Source organism: Callorhinchus milii, unplaced genomic scaffold (genome assembly GCF_018977255.1).
Source record: "Callorhinchus milii isolate IMCB2004 unplaced genomic scaffold, IMCB_Cmil_1.0 Scaffold2, whole genome shotgun sequence".
In the NCBI taxonomy this organism is placed as follows: domain Eukaryota; kingdom Metazoa; phylum Chordata; class Chondrichthyes; order Chimaeriformes; family Callorhinchidae; genus Callorhinchus; species Callorhinchus milii.
In genome coordinates this window covers 64,780,619-64,801,029 of record NW_024704743.1, presented here as the reverse complement: position 1 = coordinate 64,801,029, position 20,411 = coordinate 64,780,619, and the positions used below count along the sequence as shown (strand labels likewise).

Below are 20,411 nucleotides of genomic sequence, written 5' to 3'. Positions count from 1 at the left end.
TATGAACCCACTACCTGCTGCCTCGACCTCCTCCCCACCCAACTGTGGTCACTGAACACCCCTCCTCTGCCCACTGCTGGCTGACACAATCAACCAATCCCTCTCCTTAGGCTCTGAGCCGCTCCCCCTCACACCTCTGTCATCACTCCCCTCCTCAAAAAAAAACACCTACGGTCCCTTGAACCTTACAAATGACCAACCCATTTCTAACTTGCCTTTCCTTGCTAAATCAAATTTGCTCCCACCTCGTTAAGGTCACCACTGACATCCTCTCTCTCTGTGGCCAGGGCTCCTTTTGCCTCCTTGTCCTCCTAGACCTCTCCGCTGCGTTTGACACAGTCGATCACGCTATCCCCTCCAGCATCTCTCCTCCCTCATCCACCCTAGTGAGACAGCTCCACGCTTTCGTCACCTCCTTCCTTGACAAATCCAATGCCCTCGTCGCCGGCCTCCCCAGCTGCACTATCCACAAAATCCAATTAATTCAAAACTCCGCCACCCTTATACTCACCCGCACAAAACTCCATACCCCTATTACACCAATCCTTGCCAGGCTCCACTGGCTCCTTATCACGGAAAGGATCCTCCAAGATCCTTTCAAAATCCTCACTCATCTATAAATCCCTTCACGCCCTGGCACCTCCCCACCTCTCCGACCTACTTACTCCCCATTCTACCATCCATCACCTCTGCTCGGCTGGCTCTGGCCTCCTGCTTGTCCCACGTTCTCTCTGCTCCACCTTTGGTGGCCATGCTTTCAGCCACTACTCGGCGATACTTTGGATTGCTCTCCCTCAATCCCTGTGCCTTGCTCTCTCCTTCCCAATTTTAAGATCACACCTGAAGATCTGCCTCTTCGGCCATATTTACAGCCTCCTCCCCCCCGGCTCAGCGTCAGGCTCCGACACTGTTAAGCGCTCTGAGACACTTCCCTGCATGAAGGGCGCTATATAAATGCAAATTGTTGTTTGTTGCAATTGATCCCAATGAGTAAATGCCTTTCGCTATTATCTCCAACTATTGTTGTATTTTTCTAAATTGTATTCTATGAACATTTTGAGATGCTTTGAAAAAATGTCTAGCGCAGAAAATATAAACAAAGGGCTGCGAAAATTGGAATGGTAAATTACAATCAATGAACTGGGAAGCGGTTACTAATGATAATAGATGAAAGTTATATTAATGATGTTTGCTCCCATTTTAAAAAAACTTTGCAACCTAATTGGATTCAAGCTGGTAATCAAAACGTAACCATATGAGGGAAATCAAAGGTATCACCTGCACCTCAAAACAAAGAAATTGCCAAGGTGCAAATGACAACAAGGAAAACATTTGAGTAATTAGATTTAAAATAATACAACTGCCTAAAGGCAATGAAACTGACTATCAATGTCACAAAGTGTTCTAATAAAACATCATTCAGAGGCATAGTGATCATTGTGTTCCTGTGTAAATAAGAACATAAGAATGTATAGACCAGAAAAAGAAAACTTGGCCAATTAAATCCACTCCTTCTCCGGCCATGCATAATCTAACCTTTCAGGCATTCTATTCCATCCATTTCCCAACAGATTCTCATGCAATACCTCCACAATAATCATCCATTTTGACATCCTCACGAATCAGCCCTGGCCTAATGACCACCCCCTGCCCCATCCCCTTGACAATATTGCTTTCAAGGTGGGGAGGGAGGGGGCAAGGTGAGGAGGGATTGAGGGAGAGAGTTCCAGAGTTTTGGGGCATAGTTTCAAGGCACGGCCACCGATGGTGGAGAGGAGGGGACGAGAGACAAACAGGAGGCCAGAGCTCGCCGAGGGGAGGCAGCAGGTGGTGGAGTGGGGGGTAAGTAAATAGGGAGGTGAGAGGGTATAAAGGAATTTGAAAACAAGGGAGATACCTTGAAATTGATCCGTTTAAGTCTAGTTTGAGGCTAGTTTGAGGATTGTTAATTTTAAGCTTGTGTCCTCCAGCTCAGTGCACACAGTTTGAGTCAAATACCTTGCTTACATCTACATTATTTCAGTATTTGATAGACCTGCATTCACATCGCTTTTCAACCTCTTTTTTTCCAATGAAAACAAATGTCCCTCCTAGTAACTTAAGAGCATAAGTTGCAGAATGATCTTTCTCACTTCTCTGAAGCTTTCTCCCAACAAGTTAAAAGTTCTTTTGAAGCCAAATGACAAAAAATGCACACCATTTTACAAATTTGGTCTGACACATCTAATCTAATCAAGATTGGAATAATTTTATAATGATTGGTTATAAACCCTTGGAAATGTGCATTAGCTTTGTTGATAGCTTCACATTTTTAGGAAACTTTCTTAAATAATCAGTAATTAAAATCCTCTTCCATTTTCCTTTGCCGATGGTCAGCCTTTCATTATGTACATATGTTTACTGTTTCGTATTCTAATATTTGTTCATCTACATTAATATTCACCTTCTAAACTGAGTCAGATCTTTTTCAATGCTATTTTTTTCCTTGTACATTATTTGTCACTTGGCCACACAGCTTTGTATCCTCAGCAAATTTCAGACTAAGACTCATTCCTTTCTTAAAATTGTTTATGGAAAATGTAAATATCAGGGGACCCAGAAGAGATACCTAAAGAACTCCACTCATTATTGGACAGAAGATTTTTTTCACAAATAAAGACTGATATAAAGAAACTATGCAACCCATTACTGTCAGCTTCCTGTGTTTAAATCAAGTTTCAACCAAGTAGTTAATTTGACAGAATTCCTCGAGTTTTAATCTTTCTTATAGGTATCACCTATGGACCATTATCACTGTAGATCTGTATCATCTTTCTTATCGGATGGGGTGGCATTTGCACAGGCTTTGCTAGGGGCTGTGGCTATTTGCAGGTTTTGGTTGTTTGCAGGATGCACTGCTCTTTATTTAGGAGCGTAGACTGCGTGCTGTGAACCTGTCTGTACTCCCCACTAAGAGGGGAGGGACAGGAAGTGGGTATAAGGCCCCATTTGTAACTGCGCCCTGCATAGGACGGCAGAGCCCCGATGTGGGGAAGCCTTGGTCCCTCCACCAAAGTGGAGCGCGCAGAGGCCACCCCCCACCCCAAGGGGCCAGATCTGTTGTGTCCTGTAACGGGTTTGATACTGTGTGAGACAAGCATGAATATATATCAGCAAATAAATATATATTTTGTTTAAAAACAATCTAATTGATGTTTCAGTTCAAAGACTGCCATGGCCACTCCACCCTTGACAAGCTGATGTGGTTAAATGACTTGGTGATATACCTAAGTAACTTCTGGTGTTGCCCTGGCTTCTAATCCACAGCATTCAGTAAAGTACGCCATGAAAGGCATATTTGCTGTGGCACACATTTAGTGTAACAAAAATGGCCGTACTCTCTCAATGACCACTACCAGAATTCTGACCCCTAAGTTTGCTTGAACACATGACTTACTGATGTTTACTTGTACTATAGATTCCTGTGTCAAAATAGCTGGATCTGGAATTTGACCGCAGTCTTCCTTTGTGAAAAGTAGTATGAGGAAACTATTTAACACATCTGCCATTTCCGCTTCTCATGTACAAAATACAAACGGAAGGAGTGCACAAAATCTTTTTTTAAAGAAATTAGTACTTGAAGAAGAGAAACGTTTAAAGGTATGGAAAGTGAGCAGGTGTTTGGAATCGGATTAAGTGGCTGAAAAACAATAAATGTGGCAAACAAAAACAAAAAAAGGAGAAAAATACCAACGCAAATTTATTGGATCAAATGGCCTGTTTCTGTAACATAACATTCTACGAATATATGAACAACCCAGTCCCATAATCACCAGAGATTCCGAAAATTGCAATCCTTCAGTTAAATTTTTGTACAACGTTCCCCCAAAACTCTCTCCCAAATATATACACACGCATACACCTTGTGATTTAAAAATAAGAAATATACATTTTTGCCACACATTTTGAAAAAGAACGCATTTGCATCCTGAAAATTTACCACAAATGTAAACACACATAAGAAATGCATTTGTATGATTGCAATGTTTCACATATTGTCCCTTAGATTTAAAAGCAGAATGGAAGGAAACAGATTGGTGAAAATGTGATTCAATGAATTTAATTAACAATTGTTGCATTTTGCTCACCTGTGCATATTTTTGCCTGTAGATGTATATAATTTTCAGTCTCTTCAAAATCCCAAAGATAATTCAAAGAAAGAAACAGAAAAAAACAGCAACATGAAAATGAGACCTTAACAGATAAATATACAAAATTACAAAATTATACAAATTAGCAAAATATCTTAAAATGCAAGAGGTGTGAATTACACGGAGATGAAGAAGCCATTAACTGCACTATTAAAAATATACTATGTTAAATGGCAGCACCCAGCATTAATTTATTTAACCTTGTTAACTAGTTCAGAGCTTTATCTGTATGCATGGTTTATAGTTGAAAGTAGTTTACACAAAAAATGACATTTTCTGAAAATAACCCTGAAAAAGACATCTTAAAGGAGAACAATTAGATAGAATGTTTTTAGAACTTATGATACCAGAAGCCATTGAATGGAAACCACATAGGGAGACTGCAAACAGCCACACTGATCGTCATTACTAATTGTTTTCCACTATACAATTAATTCCTTCTGATATGATACTAAGCATTTTTAGGAATAAAAATTATCTTATGTCATTCAACATAACGTCAGTCATAGAATGAATTGCCATTCTCTATGTGGATCTTCATTGGTTTGGGATATGTATGTGTTTAAGCACCACAGTTACTCATCCATTTACACACACAAACACAGAGTCAAAATTTACTCAAGTCCAGGAACCGGTAAATTTGTATACTTTATTTACAATTTTTTTCAAAATTTAAAACATACGGATTAAATGGTTTTATGTTTTTTAAAGTTTTTGTTGGGATATTTGCTATGAGGTAGAATGGATGAGTTAAGAGTCAGTCTATGTTTTAGTTGCTGGTTGCTCAGTCTCTGACTCACAGATCAATATGAGGACTTCTGTAAAGAATAATCAACAGGAGAGTTAGGAAAACAAATAAGAAGTGAGAATGAAAGGGTTAGACCACATACAGCTGCATACAAAGCAGGAATAGCAAGGAAAACCAGATTGCAACTTTGAAGAAAGTAAATAACCATCAGCCTGCTGGGTGGCTAGGAAAGGGCGAGATATTCAAACCAACTTTGGGAGATAAAATAAAAAATAAAATTCTGTTGAATGTCCCACATTCTTCCAAGGCTAAATTCAAACAGAGTGGAACAGAAACAGATTGCTTTCTATTGGCTATTCTGCAGAAATCCCAAGCACTTTTCAGGCTAGCCTCCCCTGCTCTCTCAGTCTCTCTGAGTCTCTGTAACATTCTCGCTCTCTTTGTCTCCTAAGTCTCTGCAAACTTCTCGTTCCTCCATGATCATTCCGTTTGTTTCTCTGACCAACCCTATATTGTTCAGAAATAAATGCCTTTGCATTACCTGACAACAAAAAAAATGTTGTGTGCACGTGCATCAGGTTACTAAGGACACAATTCAATTCTCTTCCCCAGTAACCTAGCAACTTTAATTAAATTGGCTATCATGACAGAGGGAGTGTTGGGCTATTGCGACAAAGGGGGTTGGGATTCTTTTGTGACAGCCAATTGAAACAGTTGAGAAGGTTTGCCTCTAATGACAGATCACCACTGAGCAGTAACACTTGCCACCAATGAAAATAGATGTGGTATTGAGTGCTGAAATAATGAGTTATAAGGTCACCCTCACAAGTGGGAGCAGTGCTCGAGTCACCATGAGCATGTACGCACAAGAAAATGTACTTACACGTAACAGTCCTAAGTATATTCAGGTATATTTCAGATTACCTTTGAGTTCACGGCAACAGTGAAACAATGAAGATGCTGTGATGCCACCGGCTTTATGATGTTGCTAGAATAGTTATTATGACCACAGCGAGCCTGGTCTCAACTGCGGTCTATCTTTACATTGTCAAACTACACCACTGCTCAGAACTCTGAGATGCTTCCCCGAGTTTATATAAATGCCAGCTATTATAACACTGCTTCCAGTGAGTCACTACTAAGGAAAGCGATTATTCCCATTGAGCTCCTATTAACCCCTCAAACCAAAGCTCTAACGGGAAGGGTGGACAAGCAGAGGGAAGCTCGCCAGTGCTTTATATGGTTTTAGCTAGTTAAACTCCAGCAAGGCACACTCTGGGGTCCCAAAGCCTTGGCTCTTGGGACCAATGTCTAATGCCCTCCAGAATTAACTAAACAGGGTAAGTCCCTCCTGAGATAGAGTGCGATTTCCATTCCAGACACAGGAATTTCCAAGTGTAGCTGTATACATGCAATTCTTAGACTGGTTTGTATATTAGTCTGAGACATAATGAAGTCTATTGTTATTTTAAAGTTGTTGTTGATGGGTTTCTGCATGTCGGACACTCAGCTGAACAAAAACAAATTACAGCAAGTCACTGAATAGTCACTAGGACAGTGGCTGAATTTTCTCTCCCTACTACTACCTTTCTAGCAATGAACCACTAACTGATCAGATATTGTTCCTTCTGGGTCTGTGTGACTCAGCTACTTGAAGATCTTTAATTTGGAAATATGAGAAATCTATACGGATGAAAGGGAAATTACATCTTCTTTAGTGAGTTTATGACAAAGTTATTTCCCACATAAAGAGGAACCCCATTATAAGTTGTTAGTCGGTCATTAGTCGATTGGCGGATCGCTTTTCTGCTAATAATCCCTTCAAAAAATAAATAAAATAATGGTAATTTGGTCACTCTATCCACGACTGTTTGTGGGACACCTGATGTGCGCAATTGGCTGCCATGTTTCGCCCACAAATATACAGTGTTAATGGGTCTCCTGTAGGCCGCTAATCAGACATGTGATACAATCTGCCCAAAATAATGTCTGATATCTGGTCATCGCTGATATTACTTCCTGTGTACTTCACACATGCGTTATGCACAGGAATCCCCTCTCACATCACTTATGAGTGTTGCAGAGGCATGCTACTGACACGTTGGCATGTTGCTCTACTTACAACTCTTCATAGTGAAGTGAGGAAGTGATGTCAGCAGTGACCTGATAATCTGGAAGTCAGCAATTTTTTAGCCTTTCACTAAACATACTATAAATGAGACATTGGGATGGAGTGAGGGGAGCTGGAAACTGAGAGCAAGGATTCCACCATATTTGTCTGGTGCCCCACATTAAATGGATTAAAAAATACTAAATTCAATCTGTTTTAAGGTATCTGTAGCTGCTTTGTTCATCACAGAGGACTGAACAGCTACCAGCAGGTTGTCTTGGCCACTGGATCCTTTCCCACTGCAGTCTTGTGTCAAAGCGATAGCAGCAGCTTGAAAAACTGCCAAAGGGATGAGGATCGTAGTTCATATATTGACCCACTAAATTCCACATGGTATAAATGTTATGACAATTAAATTACAAAATGATATTTACCATCTTAGCAACTGACACAATGCTATCGGGAAACACAGAACCAGACTCCATCCTTTGGGTGACAATATCCACCTCGTGGGCTAGCAAGACTTTCCACATGCACCAATGTGTGGCACTAATGATCTACAATATTGCTTTTGTACCACAGTGGATATATATTCTCAGTCAACATTTTCAAAGTCCACATCAGCATTTAACAGGTCATATTTACATAACCTGCAAACCACATTCACAAGATCATAAAAAGAGGTTTGGATGAAGAAGGCTCTTTGGCCCTTTGATTTCATCCTTCTAGAACACCCCATCATCCTACGGCCCTCTCTTCATAATGTATCTGATCAAACGTGCATTTTAATTTTAACCACTTTATTAGATAAAGCACATTTTCCCACGTCTATTGAAAGCTATGGTGACAGGGACTATAAAGTCGCTGAGTTCAACAGGTAATGGACTATTTCCATTTCTCTGTTCGATTTCTGAGAAATAGTTTGTACTGGTGAAACTGCAACATTTAAAACATGATCATGAAGGGTGAAAATATTCATCAGAAAGTCAAGACGTGTGAAAGTTTAAGAAAAGCGGTCAAAGGCAAGAAAACTGAGAGAAGCTAAATACCGAGAAAGAAAAAGCGGTAATTAAAAATAGGGAGTTCAAATAAAGAACATACTCAACGTGAAACATAAGGAGAAAGAGGAAGACAAACAACACAATGTAAAAATCATATTAAATTGCTTGGAACAATTAAAAACTATATACTGTAGTACATTTATATTACAGCAAAATAAAAAACTGCTCCACAATATGCAAAATTCACTTGATGTATTATGCCTTTGGATCTAAAATTTCCAAATACTTTTTAACTCAGATTATATTTGATTGTTTTTACCAAATCTTCTGCACAAGACGGTTATTTTGTGTCTTCATTTTGTTTCCTCTTTCGTTTTGTGAGGGTTTGATTTCTTTGAAATCCAAAAGTAATTTGTAAGCCTTCAACATTGACAACATCCTGGGATTCTCCTCTCTACCATCCAGGGAGCCATAACTTTTATATCATGTTCTGTGTTGTGGACAATTTTAATTCTCACTTAAATAACACAATAAATAGATATCCAATTCCAAGCTTTCTACTGTATTTTGTTATGTATGTTAGCTGCTTGAATAGCCATTAAAAACTGGTTCTCGTGCAAAACATTTATATTAGTGAAAAGGTATCCTTCTGACACAACAGGCTCATTCTGAATCCCTGCCATATTGACTCAAACTGTAAGTGCATGATCATCAACTAATTCTTCTGAAAAATAGTACTGTCCCCAGTTTGGGATCAAAAATATGCTGGGATGTCACTTGCTATGTTTTGTTAACAAGCACAATATGAAATGAATTACGTGAGAATGATTTGACTTCCATAGGCCAAAAAATGTTTTATTCTCAAAAGAAATATACTAAATTTCCAACAATTCACTTGTGAGGGAAATTCCAATTTAAAAAAAAGTCATAAAAAAATAGACCGAGGGCAAAACAAAGAAGAAAACCGCAAATCCAATGCTTTGCTGTACAGGAATTTGCTTTAGGTAGCTCAGAGGATATGGGGTGGTACTTAGCCATATGAATTAAAGTAGGTGGCAAAATTAAATTCTCATTTTTGTTATCTTAGTCAAGGGGGTAATAGTGACTACCATTGGCCTCAGAGTTTCTGGGCTAGGCAGTGAGAAAATAAAACAGTTTGGCTTTCACTAGGATACCCCTGGAAGGAAGTGCTCACATGTGCATGTTGGTCAAGGAAAGGCACAGAATTAGCTGCGATGACCTGGATATTTGGAGAACCTGCTGACCAGGTCTGCACATGAAGACTAGCAATTTGGACCAGATTACTGAGAGCTGTTACTATTCATGAACCTTAACCCAAATTGAGATACAAAATTCAGGAGAGGAGGTAACAAAGAAGAGTCAATCAATAACTTTGAATCTCTGAAAAAATAACTTTTTTTCTCACGCATTTTTGACAAACTGCATGCAACACATAAAACTGAATATCAACTTTCATTGAGAAAATAAGAGGTCTCCATCTACAGTACATAGCTGAGAAAATAGAAACTTTGAATTATATTTTTGACATTGTAAATGTGCTTCCAGAAAACCATCATAACACATGATAAAGTTTCCAGCCCTCTTTTATGCTAATACTGTGGCAGAACTTTACTCAAGGAAGATTTTAAAATTTCCAATTAGATCCTATAATAGAAATTCGGCAAAGTTCAAAATGTCACTTGTAAGATCATAAAGAATTTTACATTATTACTGCATGTGTAATATGTTCTAATGAATAGTATAATAACTAGACCTAGAATAACATTCTATTACTTTTTGTACTTACCCATGACCCTGTCACTCTGGTGATTGTTCTGACCTCCAGAACTGGCAGAGAGATCTTCAGGAACAGGCATCTGCTCTGCTTCTTCTGACTGTTCATTTACAGGAACAGTTTCCTTATTCCCTAAATAAAAAGGAAATGGTTTCATTAACCAAATACAAAACTGTGCACTTAAAGAGAGGATCTATTTAAGTGCTAACTTGGACACTCATTTCTGTTTCTCCACATTTACCTTTTTATTGTTTATGACAAACAAAGTCAAGTTTTGAATTTGCTTAAATCTGGAACATTTGCAAAAAGATCTTAACTCCTAATCTAGTGAATAAATAAATAAATAATTTGCATGGTTTGGACCACACGTGACAAGGATGATGCTTTATGTTTTGTTGCGTACTTCATATATTATATTACAAATCTACAGTATTGTGAATAAAATGGAGTAAAACAATTCTCAGTTATATACTATCATTTGTTTGACAGATGCAAAGAGTTCATAGAGTAATTGAAATTGGATTTGCAGCATTTTCAAGCCCAACTTTTGTTCAATCCAATACTAATTTTATTTTAACTTTTGACAGTATAAAAAAGGGAAGTAAAACAATTAACACAACAAATAAAAAAGAAAAAAAGGAAAAGTAAATTGAAATAGACAATTTGGAAATATATAACAGAAGTCAGAGTTCCCAGACAAAACTCTTAAACAAAATTATAAAAAGATGGATAAGGATGGAATTATCTTCAAAAGTCACTTGATGCATTTTGTCTGCACTTCTGTAGAGCTAACATCCAGCATGACTTTGGTGAGACTGTTTTCTTGTCTTAGGGAGGCTCACTGTGACAATGTTTGAGAACCCCTGCTCTAAAGCAGTCTAAAGTTTAAAAAAATGTTGATATTCCAATTCCACTAAATTCAGCACCTTCGACGATGAACACTTACAATGGGATTTTCACCAAAATTGCTTGAGTGGCAAGTGGAAGATCATCCAGTTAGTCTTTAAACTCCTCTTGAGAACTAAGAAAATTGTGGCTTGTAACTATCGCTTATACTTCTGACTCAATATATATTTTGACTAGTTCAATTTGACTAAGCAGTTTGAAGATTGAATTTAAGCAGAAATAGTCATAATGAACCCAGATCAGTCCTGTGGCAAGATAGGGACTGAATGAGTCAGTGAGTTACAACCCTTTTTCCTCTGAAACCTAGGATTAAATCTAGCCCAGACTGAAAGTTTAAAAAACATTTCAAGGGTCTCCTGTGTAATGAGTGCAATTTCAACCCAGTCAGTAGCAGGTTAAACCCAAACACACCACTGCTCTTAACTGGGCACAAATTATCAGTCTCATTCAAACAGACCAAGAAGATCCTTCATGTGGATAACAGGTCATTTAGAACTGGTGCAGGCCTTATGTACTACTGAAATTAAGAGTTAAGACATTATTGGTGGCACAGTATAAGGTACTGTTTAACATTTGTTGCACCAAAATTCCAATTAGAGTAATCTCAGTATCACTTGTAATATCTTTAAAATTTAGTTTATTATAATTATTAAATGAGCAAATGTGATTATTACATGCTAAGATCTCAGAAGCTCATGATTAATAATGGATAAAACTATAAATGTTTCATATTTTAAGCAAAAGTTCATCTCTGATATACTCTACTTGGCAGTCTTTACATAGCTAGAAACATTAATATGATGGATTCCAAATTTCCTTTTCTCTAGAGGTAGGAGGACAATCTCATTTCATTATCCAGACCACACTCAAGTCACACCTCCTAGCTGGAAACTATGCAAGAGCAAAAGACCAGTCTGGGGAATGAACCCCGCTGCAGGACTAGACCTGTAAACTATTAACTTTTCCAGCTGGCGTCAAACCTTTTTACTACCTTATATGAAGAATACTATATAAATGCAAGTTGTTGTTATAATGCATCAGGCTCTGTGACTGTCAAGCGCTATGGGACACTACCCTGCATGAGGGACACTATATAAATGCAAGTTGTTGTTATTGAGAGTGAACCAAATCTTTCTATATAGCGTGACACATACATATAATGTCCTTCCCGCAGAGTAGGATCTCAGAGCACTTAACAGTAGTGGAACTTGATGCCGAGCCACGGAGAAAGGGGAGTTGATAGCAGGCAAGGTTTAACAGGAAGGTCTTTGACAAATAGGCAAAGAGGGGGCAAGGCAGAGGGATTGAGATAGGAAGTTCCAGAGTTTCGACCTATGTTAAAAAACACTCTGCATTTATCAAATAGTAATTCACAATCTGGTTATGAGGAACTAATGTCGTTATTGAATTATGATTTTTACTATTGCATTATTGCTTTTCATTCTACCATACACTCTCCCCCCTCTACTATATCATATATTATTTTATGGGGCTGAAGAAACACACTTCAGGAATGCATCTTGCAGTAGAGTAGAATGGCATCAGTAAACATCCTTGCATTTGATATAACGCCTTTCATGTCCTGAAGGAGGATGTCTGAAAGTGCTTCATGAGATTTATTGCAAAGTGTAGTATGATGATATGTTTTGTAGGTCACACAGCAGCCAATTTATGCAGAGCAATGTCCCACAAACAGCCATGGAGTGAGCAACCAATTTATCTGGGGTTTGTTGGCCACGAAACTAGGAGAAACTCCATTCTCTTTTTGAAAAGTGCGATGATATCATTAACATCCATCTGAACAGGCAGGCAGTACCTTGGGAAAGCTACCATTTCCCCAAATGTATGATATGATCATGGTAAAATTTACAATAATTAATTCAAACAATTAAAATACTAGTAACTGCATTTACTGTCATTTTTCGGCACTGTAAAAAGCCAGTAAATACTGGTACTACAAAAACAACAGGATTACATTTGTATAGCGCCTTTCACATCGGGAGGACATCCCAAGGTGCTGGACAGAGTACAGCAGTTCAGACCAGCACTGTTACAACACTTAGACAGAAATTCTTTTTCATTGGAATGGATTCCCCCCGACGCCCTCCCACTGGTTCAGCCAGCCTGGGTTTTGGGTCCAAGAGGAAAAAGGAGCACCTTTCAGTTAGATATAATCTGTCATTATGACTCTTAGTGACTACTATTCATGTTTGAGTATGTCAGCAATTCAGGATCGCCATACATGGACAAAGAGGACATGAAACCGTGCATCAAAGAGCAAATAATGAGAAACCACAAACAAGAATATTTTCTAGAGTTGAATTTCCAATAATATCTACTATTTCCTCTGTAAACTGTGCTATTCTTGTAATAGATTCCAAAATTTACCTCACATCACCAGGGACCGGAAAGGATCAGGGAGGTTTATCGAGCTGGTCCCAAAGTTTGAAAATTCCTATGCTCACTTTTATTCTTGCTTTGCATTTTGAAATATTTGTACTAGCTAAATGTGTTAAGAAAGCAGGTAGAGTATCCTTTGCGGAATCTTAAATAGACTAGACTGTAGTTAAAAAATTATTGTACAATACATAATTGCACAACAGGTTCCTATGCTTGTGTCAAAATTGCTTTAATCAAGTGTGCCAGAATGTCTACTGCTAATGAACATTACAATAAAAACACTGTAGCAATTTTTCTTTATCTAATATCTTGTCAAATTCCATTCTGCAGCATTTGAATGTTATTTTAAAAAAATCCTACCTAATAAAGAATTGATGCACCATACCTAGATTAGCAAAGGAAGTGATTAGTACTTCTTACCTCTCCCCCCCTCAACATATACTGAGCGGGTTGGAAGAAAAAAAGAAAAATTACAATGTTATTCAAGTAATGAGGAATCTTACAACAAGTAATTTAAGTTAATTTTGCAGCATGGTTCCTAACAATGTTTTGTCAGAATTATTGCAATTTATCTTTATAGAACAGCATGCCCTTGTCACAGACTGATATTCTCTTCATAACGAGTTCTATTTCATTTTACACTAGCCTTTAAGTTTCGTTTTTTTTTCTTCCAGATATCAATTACTTTGAGTATTAGAGCAGATCTCACATTTGTCATGATGATATGAATGAAAGGTGAGTCCTCACGAGGCAGGTGGATTGCAGGAATGGTTCTCCTGTGAACCCTGTAGATTCAAGTAGAAGCGACTCCTCGAAAGGACCTGGACTAGGAAATTAGCGCAAATTGTTGCAGGGGACCAAGAGATGAGCAGCTGGTGTCAAGATCTGGATGGGAAGATAAACAGCTGCTGGGAGGAACCTGGACCTACAAAAATGTAACTGCTGCGTGGGAAGTGATCTGGGTGACTGGAACAAAAATTACTTTACCACTGAGGAGAGAAGGCAAGGGCCAGTCAATGTCCATGACTCCTTTTCTCAGTAATTCTATGAATCCTTGCAATTTATCCCCCAAAATTTTAAAACTAATTTGAAACATTAGGTGTTTATTTTCTTGCTTTATTTTGTTTCCAAATATTGATGCGTTTTGAGTTTTAAAGCAGAAACTGTCACGTCAACGTAAGCAAACAGTAAGAATGAGACATGTACTAGCTTTAGAAGAGTTTTACTGATGTGTGTGTGTGTACATGTGGAACAGTATACATGAGATAGACGAGGCTCATGGCCTAAAGCGAAATTGAGTTGTACAGTGTCTGGTCTGGCTGCAGAAGGAAGTGTGGCACATAATTGTTGTACTGATGGTAGCATATTCATACTGAAATTGTGAGAATCTTATAACTAGGATTGTTGAGAAATATTCCTCAATTAAAAGGATTCTCTGGCAGAGGGATGAGCTTTGGCGAGCTGAATTGCTCATCCTCGTCCTCTTATGTAATAATCAGCAGGTTTCCGATTCAAAACAATGACAAAATGTCTATTAATAAAATAGACTGAAAGTTATCCATTGGAATGCACATTACCCTGTATATAAAAATAGCTCTTAAATATGTAACTTTCCCTATTTACCGGAACTGTTTTTATGAGAAAACAGTAATAGTGCAAAGTCGAGGCAAAGTTACATCACAGAGATCATTTTAAGATGATGATCAAAACTTCATACACACAAAAATTGAAAAATTCTACTAAGTGGTATAATCTCTCTACTTATCATGAATCATCTCATCTATATTAATTCCATCAATAATTTTTCAATACATACAATTTTTATACCTTGATAATTTATATATATATAACCACAAGCCTTGAATACAGTTTCCTCCTAATAAAAGTTGCCTCTGGGTTGGATACACTCCACTTTTATTTTAACAGTTCAGCTGATGAGTGTGTGTTATAACAGAATACCTGTTCCTGCTAGTTTCCTAAAGAACAGCAAAAAAAATACAAACCATGAAAATATCAGAAATATCTAAGCCCTGCTGTATAACAGAGTGTCTTATAAGAGGTGTGGGGCGTGTCAATTTTACATGACACTATCAGGTGATATTTACCTGTCTCACCTGCCAGTTGGGAAATGTCCTGAGCCTCTTCAGTTTCCATATTCTGTTGCTGCTCTGTATTGAGAGGAAGCAATGTTGCAGTAAATTACAAGGTGGATAATGTTGCCACTGTTTACTATTCTAAATACTATCTGCTACAGAACAAAATATGTTCTTTCTCCTTCATTTCCAGCAAATACCCCTGAAATCCATGCATTACTCTCTGACAAGGAGACCCCGATCTTTCATGGATTACACAGATTTATAGAAATTTCATTGCAGGCTGAGGTTGACAAAATGTGTTATTTATTGTTAATTTACTACTCCATAGTAACCCAAAAATGCAAACTGACTGCAACAAAATTAAGCAGAAAATTAAATGGCCCTGGGTCATCGTATGTGAAGAGAAGCACAGAATTCATTCTCTGGTTGATCTATAGTTATGTTCTCTCTAATTTACTGAGCATGCATCGATGAACCTTGAGTCAGCTTTGTGACACTTGTACAATCAGCAATCAAAAATGAAGCAATTTACAGAAGAATGTCTCATTTACCCAAGCAGGACTGCATATCTGAACAGCACCAGCTCTGCCTCGATTAATAATGAATACACCTCGTACAGTAGCAGATGGGCATAACAGCAGCTTTAGACCATGTCCCTCACTTTAAGAAGTCTCGGTGACCAATTTTCAGTTACCTCCTATATAGGGAGAAGTGAATCTCCCTAAATAGCGAAACAAGCCTAGGAGAGAAAGGGAACCCATGCCTTCCTGTTTTGCTGACAGATGGCTCCACAGATTTGGAACAAATAGTGGGAAGCTGCTCTCCTCCTACTGTAACACACAGCACTGGCTGTGAGTGAAGCCACAGCAAACACCAGGGACAAGGAGGATGGGGTTTGGTGGGGTAGGAATCAGTCAAGTTTTTTTTTTGCTAGTTTTGCAGATTACAAGTAGTTGACCTCTGGAAGTCTGTCTGTGATCCTTAATATCGAAAACTTATGAAATTGCAAATCAAATTGCGAGAGGTCCTGTGGCATTTTGGGGACCAGGAGGAGGAATTGCAAACTGAAACCTTAACAGTTGTTACGAATGTCAAAAGCGCGTTACAATTCTTACTCGACTGCAAAACAGAAACATCCCAAACATTAAAACAATCGTTTATTTTACTTCCCAAACCACCCCCTCCTCTCTCCCCCCCCCCCCCCCCCCCACCCCCCCAAAAAAAAGGTGCAAATAGTTGAATACGAATTTGGTTCATAATCTTTGCAAATCCCAATACATTCCCAATGTTACAGACCAGGGATGGGGGGGAAGGAGGGGGAGGAGGGAAGGGGAGAGTGGGGGGGTCACCGGACTCTGAGTTTCCAAGTTCTCGTCAGAAATAAAGTTAAGATGCGTTTTAGCAAAAAAAAATCCTCACGAATTGGTTTAAAAATCCCCCCCAACAAAAAAATAACCTTGAAATGACCAGTCGGGTTGACTGGGACTGAGACGGCTCCGGGAGCGCGGGGACACCCACCAACACCCCTGAGAGCCCCCACACAGCAAACAGGGAATTGGTTTAGTGTTTAGCATTTCCCGATTTGTCTGAGAAACCGGTACCCGGTGACACGTGCAGAGAGCACTTAAGTGGGACTTCGGTGGCAGTGGGGGATCCAAATGGACGACTGCACCAAAGTGCCCCCGTAACCAGATCTGCAAACGCACTGGTCTCCAAAAGTCACTTCTCTAAAACGACTTTCACCCCCAAAACCTTCCGCATTTCAATGCACCAGAATGTGGATTTGGATGGAAAATTGCTCAACTCGAGTCACTGCGTGTGTGTGTGTGTGTGTGTGTGTGTTTTTTTCCTTCACTGCCCCACAGAACATTCCCAAACTCGGATCAAGTGCACGAGTTGACCCGGAGAGACGGGTCATTCCGCGATCCGACTGATTCCATCCGCTTTCTCCCTGTGTCCCAACCCCCGCGCTCTGTGCGATGGTAACTCGGTGGGAGACAGACTGGAGACTAGACTGGGACTGAGAGGGTGTGGGACGAGGAATAGTCTCAATTTCTGCAACAAAGTTATAGCATTGACAGACAGACAGACTGACTGACTGACTCCTGACAGCCGCAAAAAAACACGCACACAGCAACTCCGCAAACATGCGCCCGAATAAGAAAAGTCCACCTGCAAAACGCACTAAAACTTTCACTGCACTTTTCCGACCCCCACTCCCCCCCCCCCCCCACCCCTCCACCGCCAAAACACACACACACACACACACACACAGAGAAGTTTTATTTTGCAAACGGGTAGATTTCAGGCTTTTGCTATGTTTTTCTGTAAAGAACTCTCTCTCTCTCTCTCTCTCTCGGGACAGCGACAGCAGTCGAGGTAACAGGTGCCTCCTCCCAAACTACAGCACATTCGTGTACTTTACGCCTTTTTGGCAGAACAAACTGCATCCCCGACAGCACATCAACACAACAGCTGCAGTCACAGCAAAACTGCCCCTCGGCTGCTGTATCCCCTCTGCTCCTACCTGTGTCCCTCGCTGGCGGCAGAGAGAGGCCGGTAGTTCCTGCTCCATGTGCAGGCAGCGCTTGATGTCCCTGCGCCTGTACATCCCTCCCTCCCTCCTCCCTCCCTCCCTCCCTCCTCTCCTCTCCTCTCCTCCTCCTCTCCCCCCCGCTCCACTTCCTCCTTCCAATGCGCTGTTACCCGCCGCACGCTCTGCCTTCGCTCTGGGGATGGGGCTCTGGGGCTCTGGGGGGGGGGGGGGGCTCTGGGGCTCTGGGCTGGGGGGGGGCTCTGGGCTGGAGGGGGGCTCTGGGGGGGGCTCTGGGCTGGGGGGGGGCTCTGGGCTGGAGGGGGGGCTCTGGGGCTGGGGGGGGGCTCTGGGCTGGAGGGGGGTCTCTGGGCTGGGGGGGGGGCTCTGGGCTGGAGGGGGGGCTCTGGGGGCTGGGGGGGGCTCTGGGGGCTCTGGGCTGGAGGGGGGGCTCTGGGCTGGAGGGGGGCTCTGGGGCTGGGGGGGGCTCTGGGGCTGGAGGGGGGCTCTGGGCTGGAGGGGGGCTCTGGGGCTGGGGGGGGCTCTGGGGTTGGGGGCTGGGGCTCTGGGACTGGGGTGATGGGGGGAGGCAGGAAACCCCCTCATTCTTCAATCATCAATGCACCCCCTCCCGACGCTTTCACCACACACACACACAGGGGGAGCGACCCCCCCTCTCCTCTCCTCTCCTTATTCCTTCCCACACTCCTACACCCCCAAAAAAGACCACCCTCTCCTTTCCTTATTCCTTCCTTCCCACTCTCCTATCCCCCCCCCACCCCACACACACACACACACACCTCTTCCCTCTTCCCCCCAACCAAAAAATAGGATTTCTTTTGGGGAGGAATGCGCCCACTTATTGTTTCCATCAATGAAGAGCTTCTCCAAACTTACCAGTGAAAGAAGTAGTCACAGGTTTCGAGTCAGGCTGTGCTTGTTGTGCCAGAGCAGAGTGAGGAATACTGTGCTTTATAGGGTCACCACCTTCAGGGAAAAAGGGTGTTCACCAAAGCTTCTCAATTCTTGCTGTCTGCAAATGTATATGTAAAACAAACACATGGCACATTGATCCCATAAAAGTTACTATGTCTATTTTGTGAAATAGTAAAAAGAAACATAGTTGGGAATGAAATCAATGAGAAATTCAAACCATGGAATGATACAGGAGGGACTGGTTGTCACAGAGGATGAGGACATTGAATGTTCTCCTGTTTGAATCCAATCCTTAAATCCTCCCTCCCAGCAGCTGGAAATACAGTATCCTAAAGTAAATGCACACTTCCTTATGGGTTCAAATTCACAGTGTAAAATTCCCAATAGTGTGGTACTAAATTGAGCAGAATGATGGGTGGTGTTTACTTTATGCATTTTCCTGAAGTTGTGATTAATATTCATGATTGAGGTAAAACGGTATCTTGTCCATTCTTTTGGTCAGCACAAAATTCACCAAAACTTCAAAGCAGAAATATCACTTACATAAACATTCATTAAATCCATCTTAAGTAAATTATAGCTATAGAGATAACACAAATCTTTCACATTGTATATTCACATCTATGAGGCGCTGGCAGCATCAGCGTCCAGGGTTGCACACTCCACATCACCAAGCCAGTCAGGAACCTGAGCTTCTTGTTCGACGCTCAACTGTCCTTTCTCTCCCGTATCTGTGCCGTAACCCGCTCTGCCTCCCCCACCTCCGCAACATTGTCCGACTCCGCCACTGCCTCAGGCTGCCGAAACCCTCATACACGCATTCATCACATCAAGGCTCGACTATGGAAACTCCCTCCTTCTCGGCCTCCCCAACTCTTCCCTCCACAAGCTGCAGATCATCCAGAACACTGCAGCTCGTGTCCTCTACTGCACCAGGCTCCGTGACCCCATCACCCCCACCCTCGCCCGGCTCCACTGACTCCTCATCCCTCAGAGGACAGAATTCAAAATCCTCGTCCTCACTTTCAAGGCCCTTCACGGCCTTGCCCCCTCCTACATCTCTGACCTGCTGACCCCCTACCAACCTGTCTGCTCCCTCTGCTCAGCAGCCTCCGGCCTGCTCCATATCTTTCGTCCTATCCACCCTATCATCAGCGGCCAGGCTTTCAGCCTCTCTGCCCCACCCTTTGGAACTCCATCCCACAATCCCTTCGCCTTGCTCCCTCTCTTGCCTCCTTCAAGGCACGACTCAAGACTCTCCTTTTCAACTATGCCTTCAGCCGCCCTCCTACCTCTCTGCCCTTCCTCACCCCAACCCTGGCTCCCCATGCTCGGGTCCTGATCCCTGACTGTTCAGTGCCTTGGGACGTCCTCCCGACGTGAAAGGTACTTTACAAATGTAATTTTGTTGTTGTTGTATGATAGAAATGCATTCTGTATCTTGTACACTTACTACATGCCTTCCTTTCACAATGTAAAGGATACAGGGAAAGAACAGAAATGGGATTAAAGTAGGTTCTGGATAGGTCCAAGGGGCTGAAAACCAACATATTTCTGGAATGGAAGACCCGTTCATGGATGAGTGATGGGTATCCATCCATGGGTAATGGATGAGTATTTAGAGAGACAAGGCAGGTAGTGGGAGTCAATCATCATTGCTAAGGTTCCAAACACAATGCAAGAAAGCAAAAGTAAT

At 41.1% G+C, this 20,411-nt stretch overlaps 1 protein-coding gene across 10 annotated transcripts in view; it reads right to left on the bottom strand.

The window, feature by feature from the left end:
• ikzf1 (IKAROS family zinc finger 1 (Ikaros)) overlaps positions 1-18,725 on the bottom strand; it is a 52,999-nt gene extending 34,274 nt beyond the window's left edge. For 6 of the 10 annotated variants that reach the window (XM_007897468.2, XM_007897475.2, XM_007897474.2 and 3 more), the window contains exons 1-4: positions 15,798-16,032; positions 15,256-15,318; positions 9,857-9,976; positions 4,128-4,169 (exon numbers count right to left, since the gene is read on the bottom strand). In XM_007897468.2, coding sequence (XP_007895659.1) covers positions 4,128-4,169; positions 9,857-9,976; positions 15,256-15,318; positions 15,798-15,813 — 241 coding nt within the window. In that variant the 5' untranslated portion in view covers positions 15,814-16,032. Of the gene's footprint in view, positions 1-4,127; positions 4,170-9,856; positions 9,977-15,255; positions 15,319-15,797; positions 16,033-17,773; positions 17,880-18,676 lie in introns of those variants that run through there. The other 4 variants (XM_007897470.2, XM_007897473.2, XM_007897471.2 and 1 more) reach the window with 3 other exon arrangements.
• Between the last annotated feature and the right edge of the window lie 1,686 nt (positions 18,726-20,411).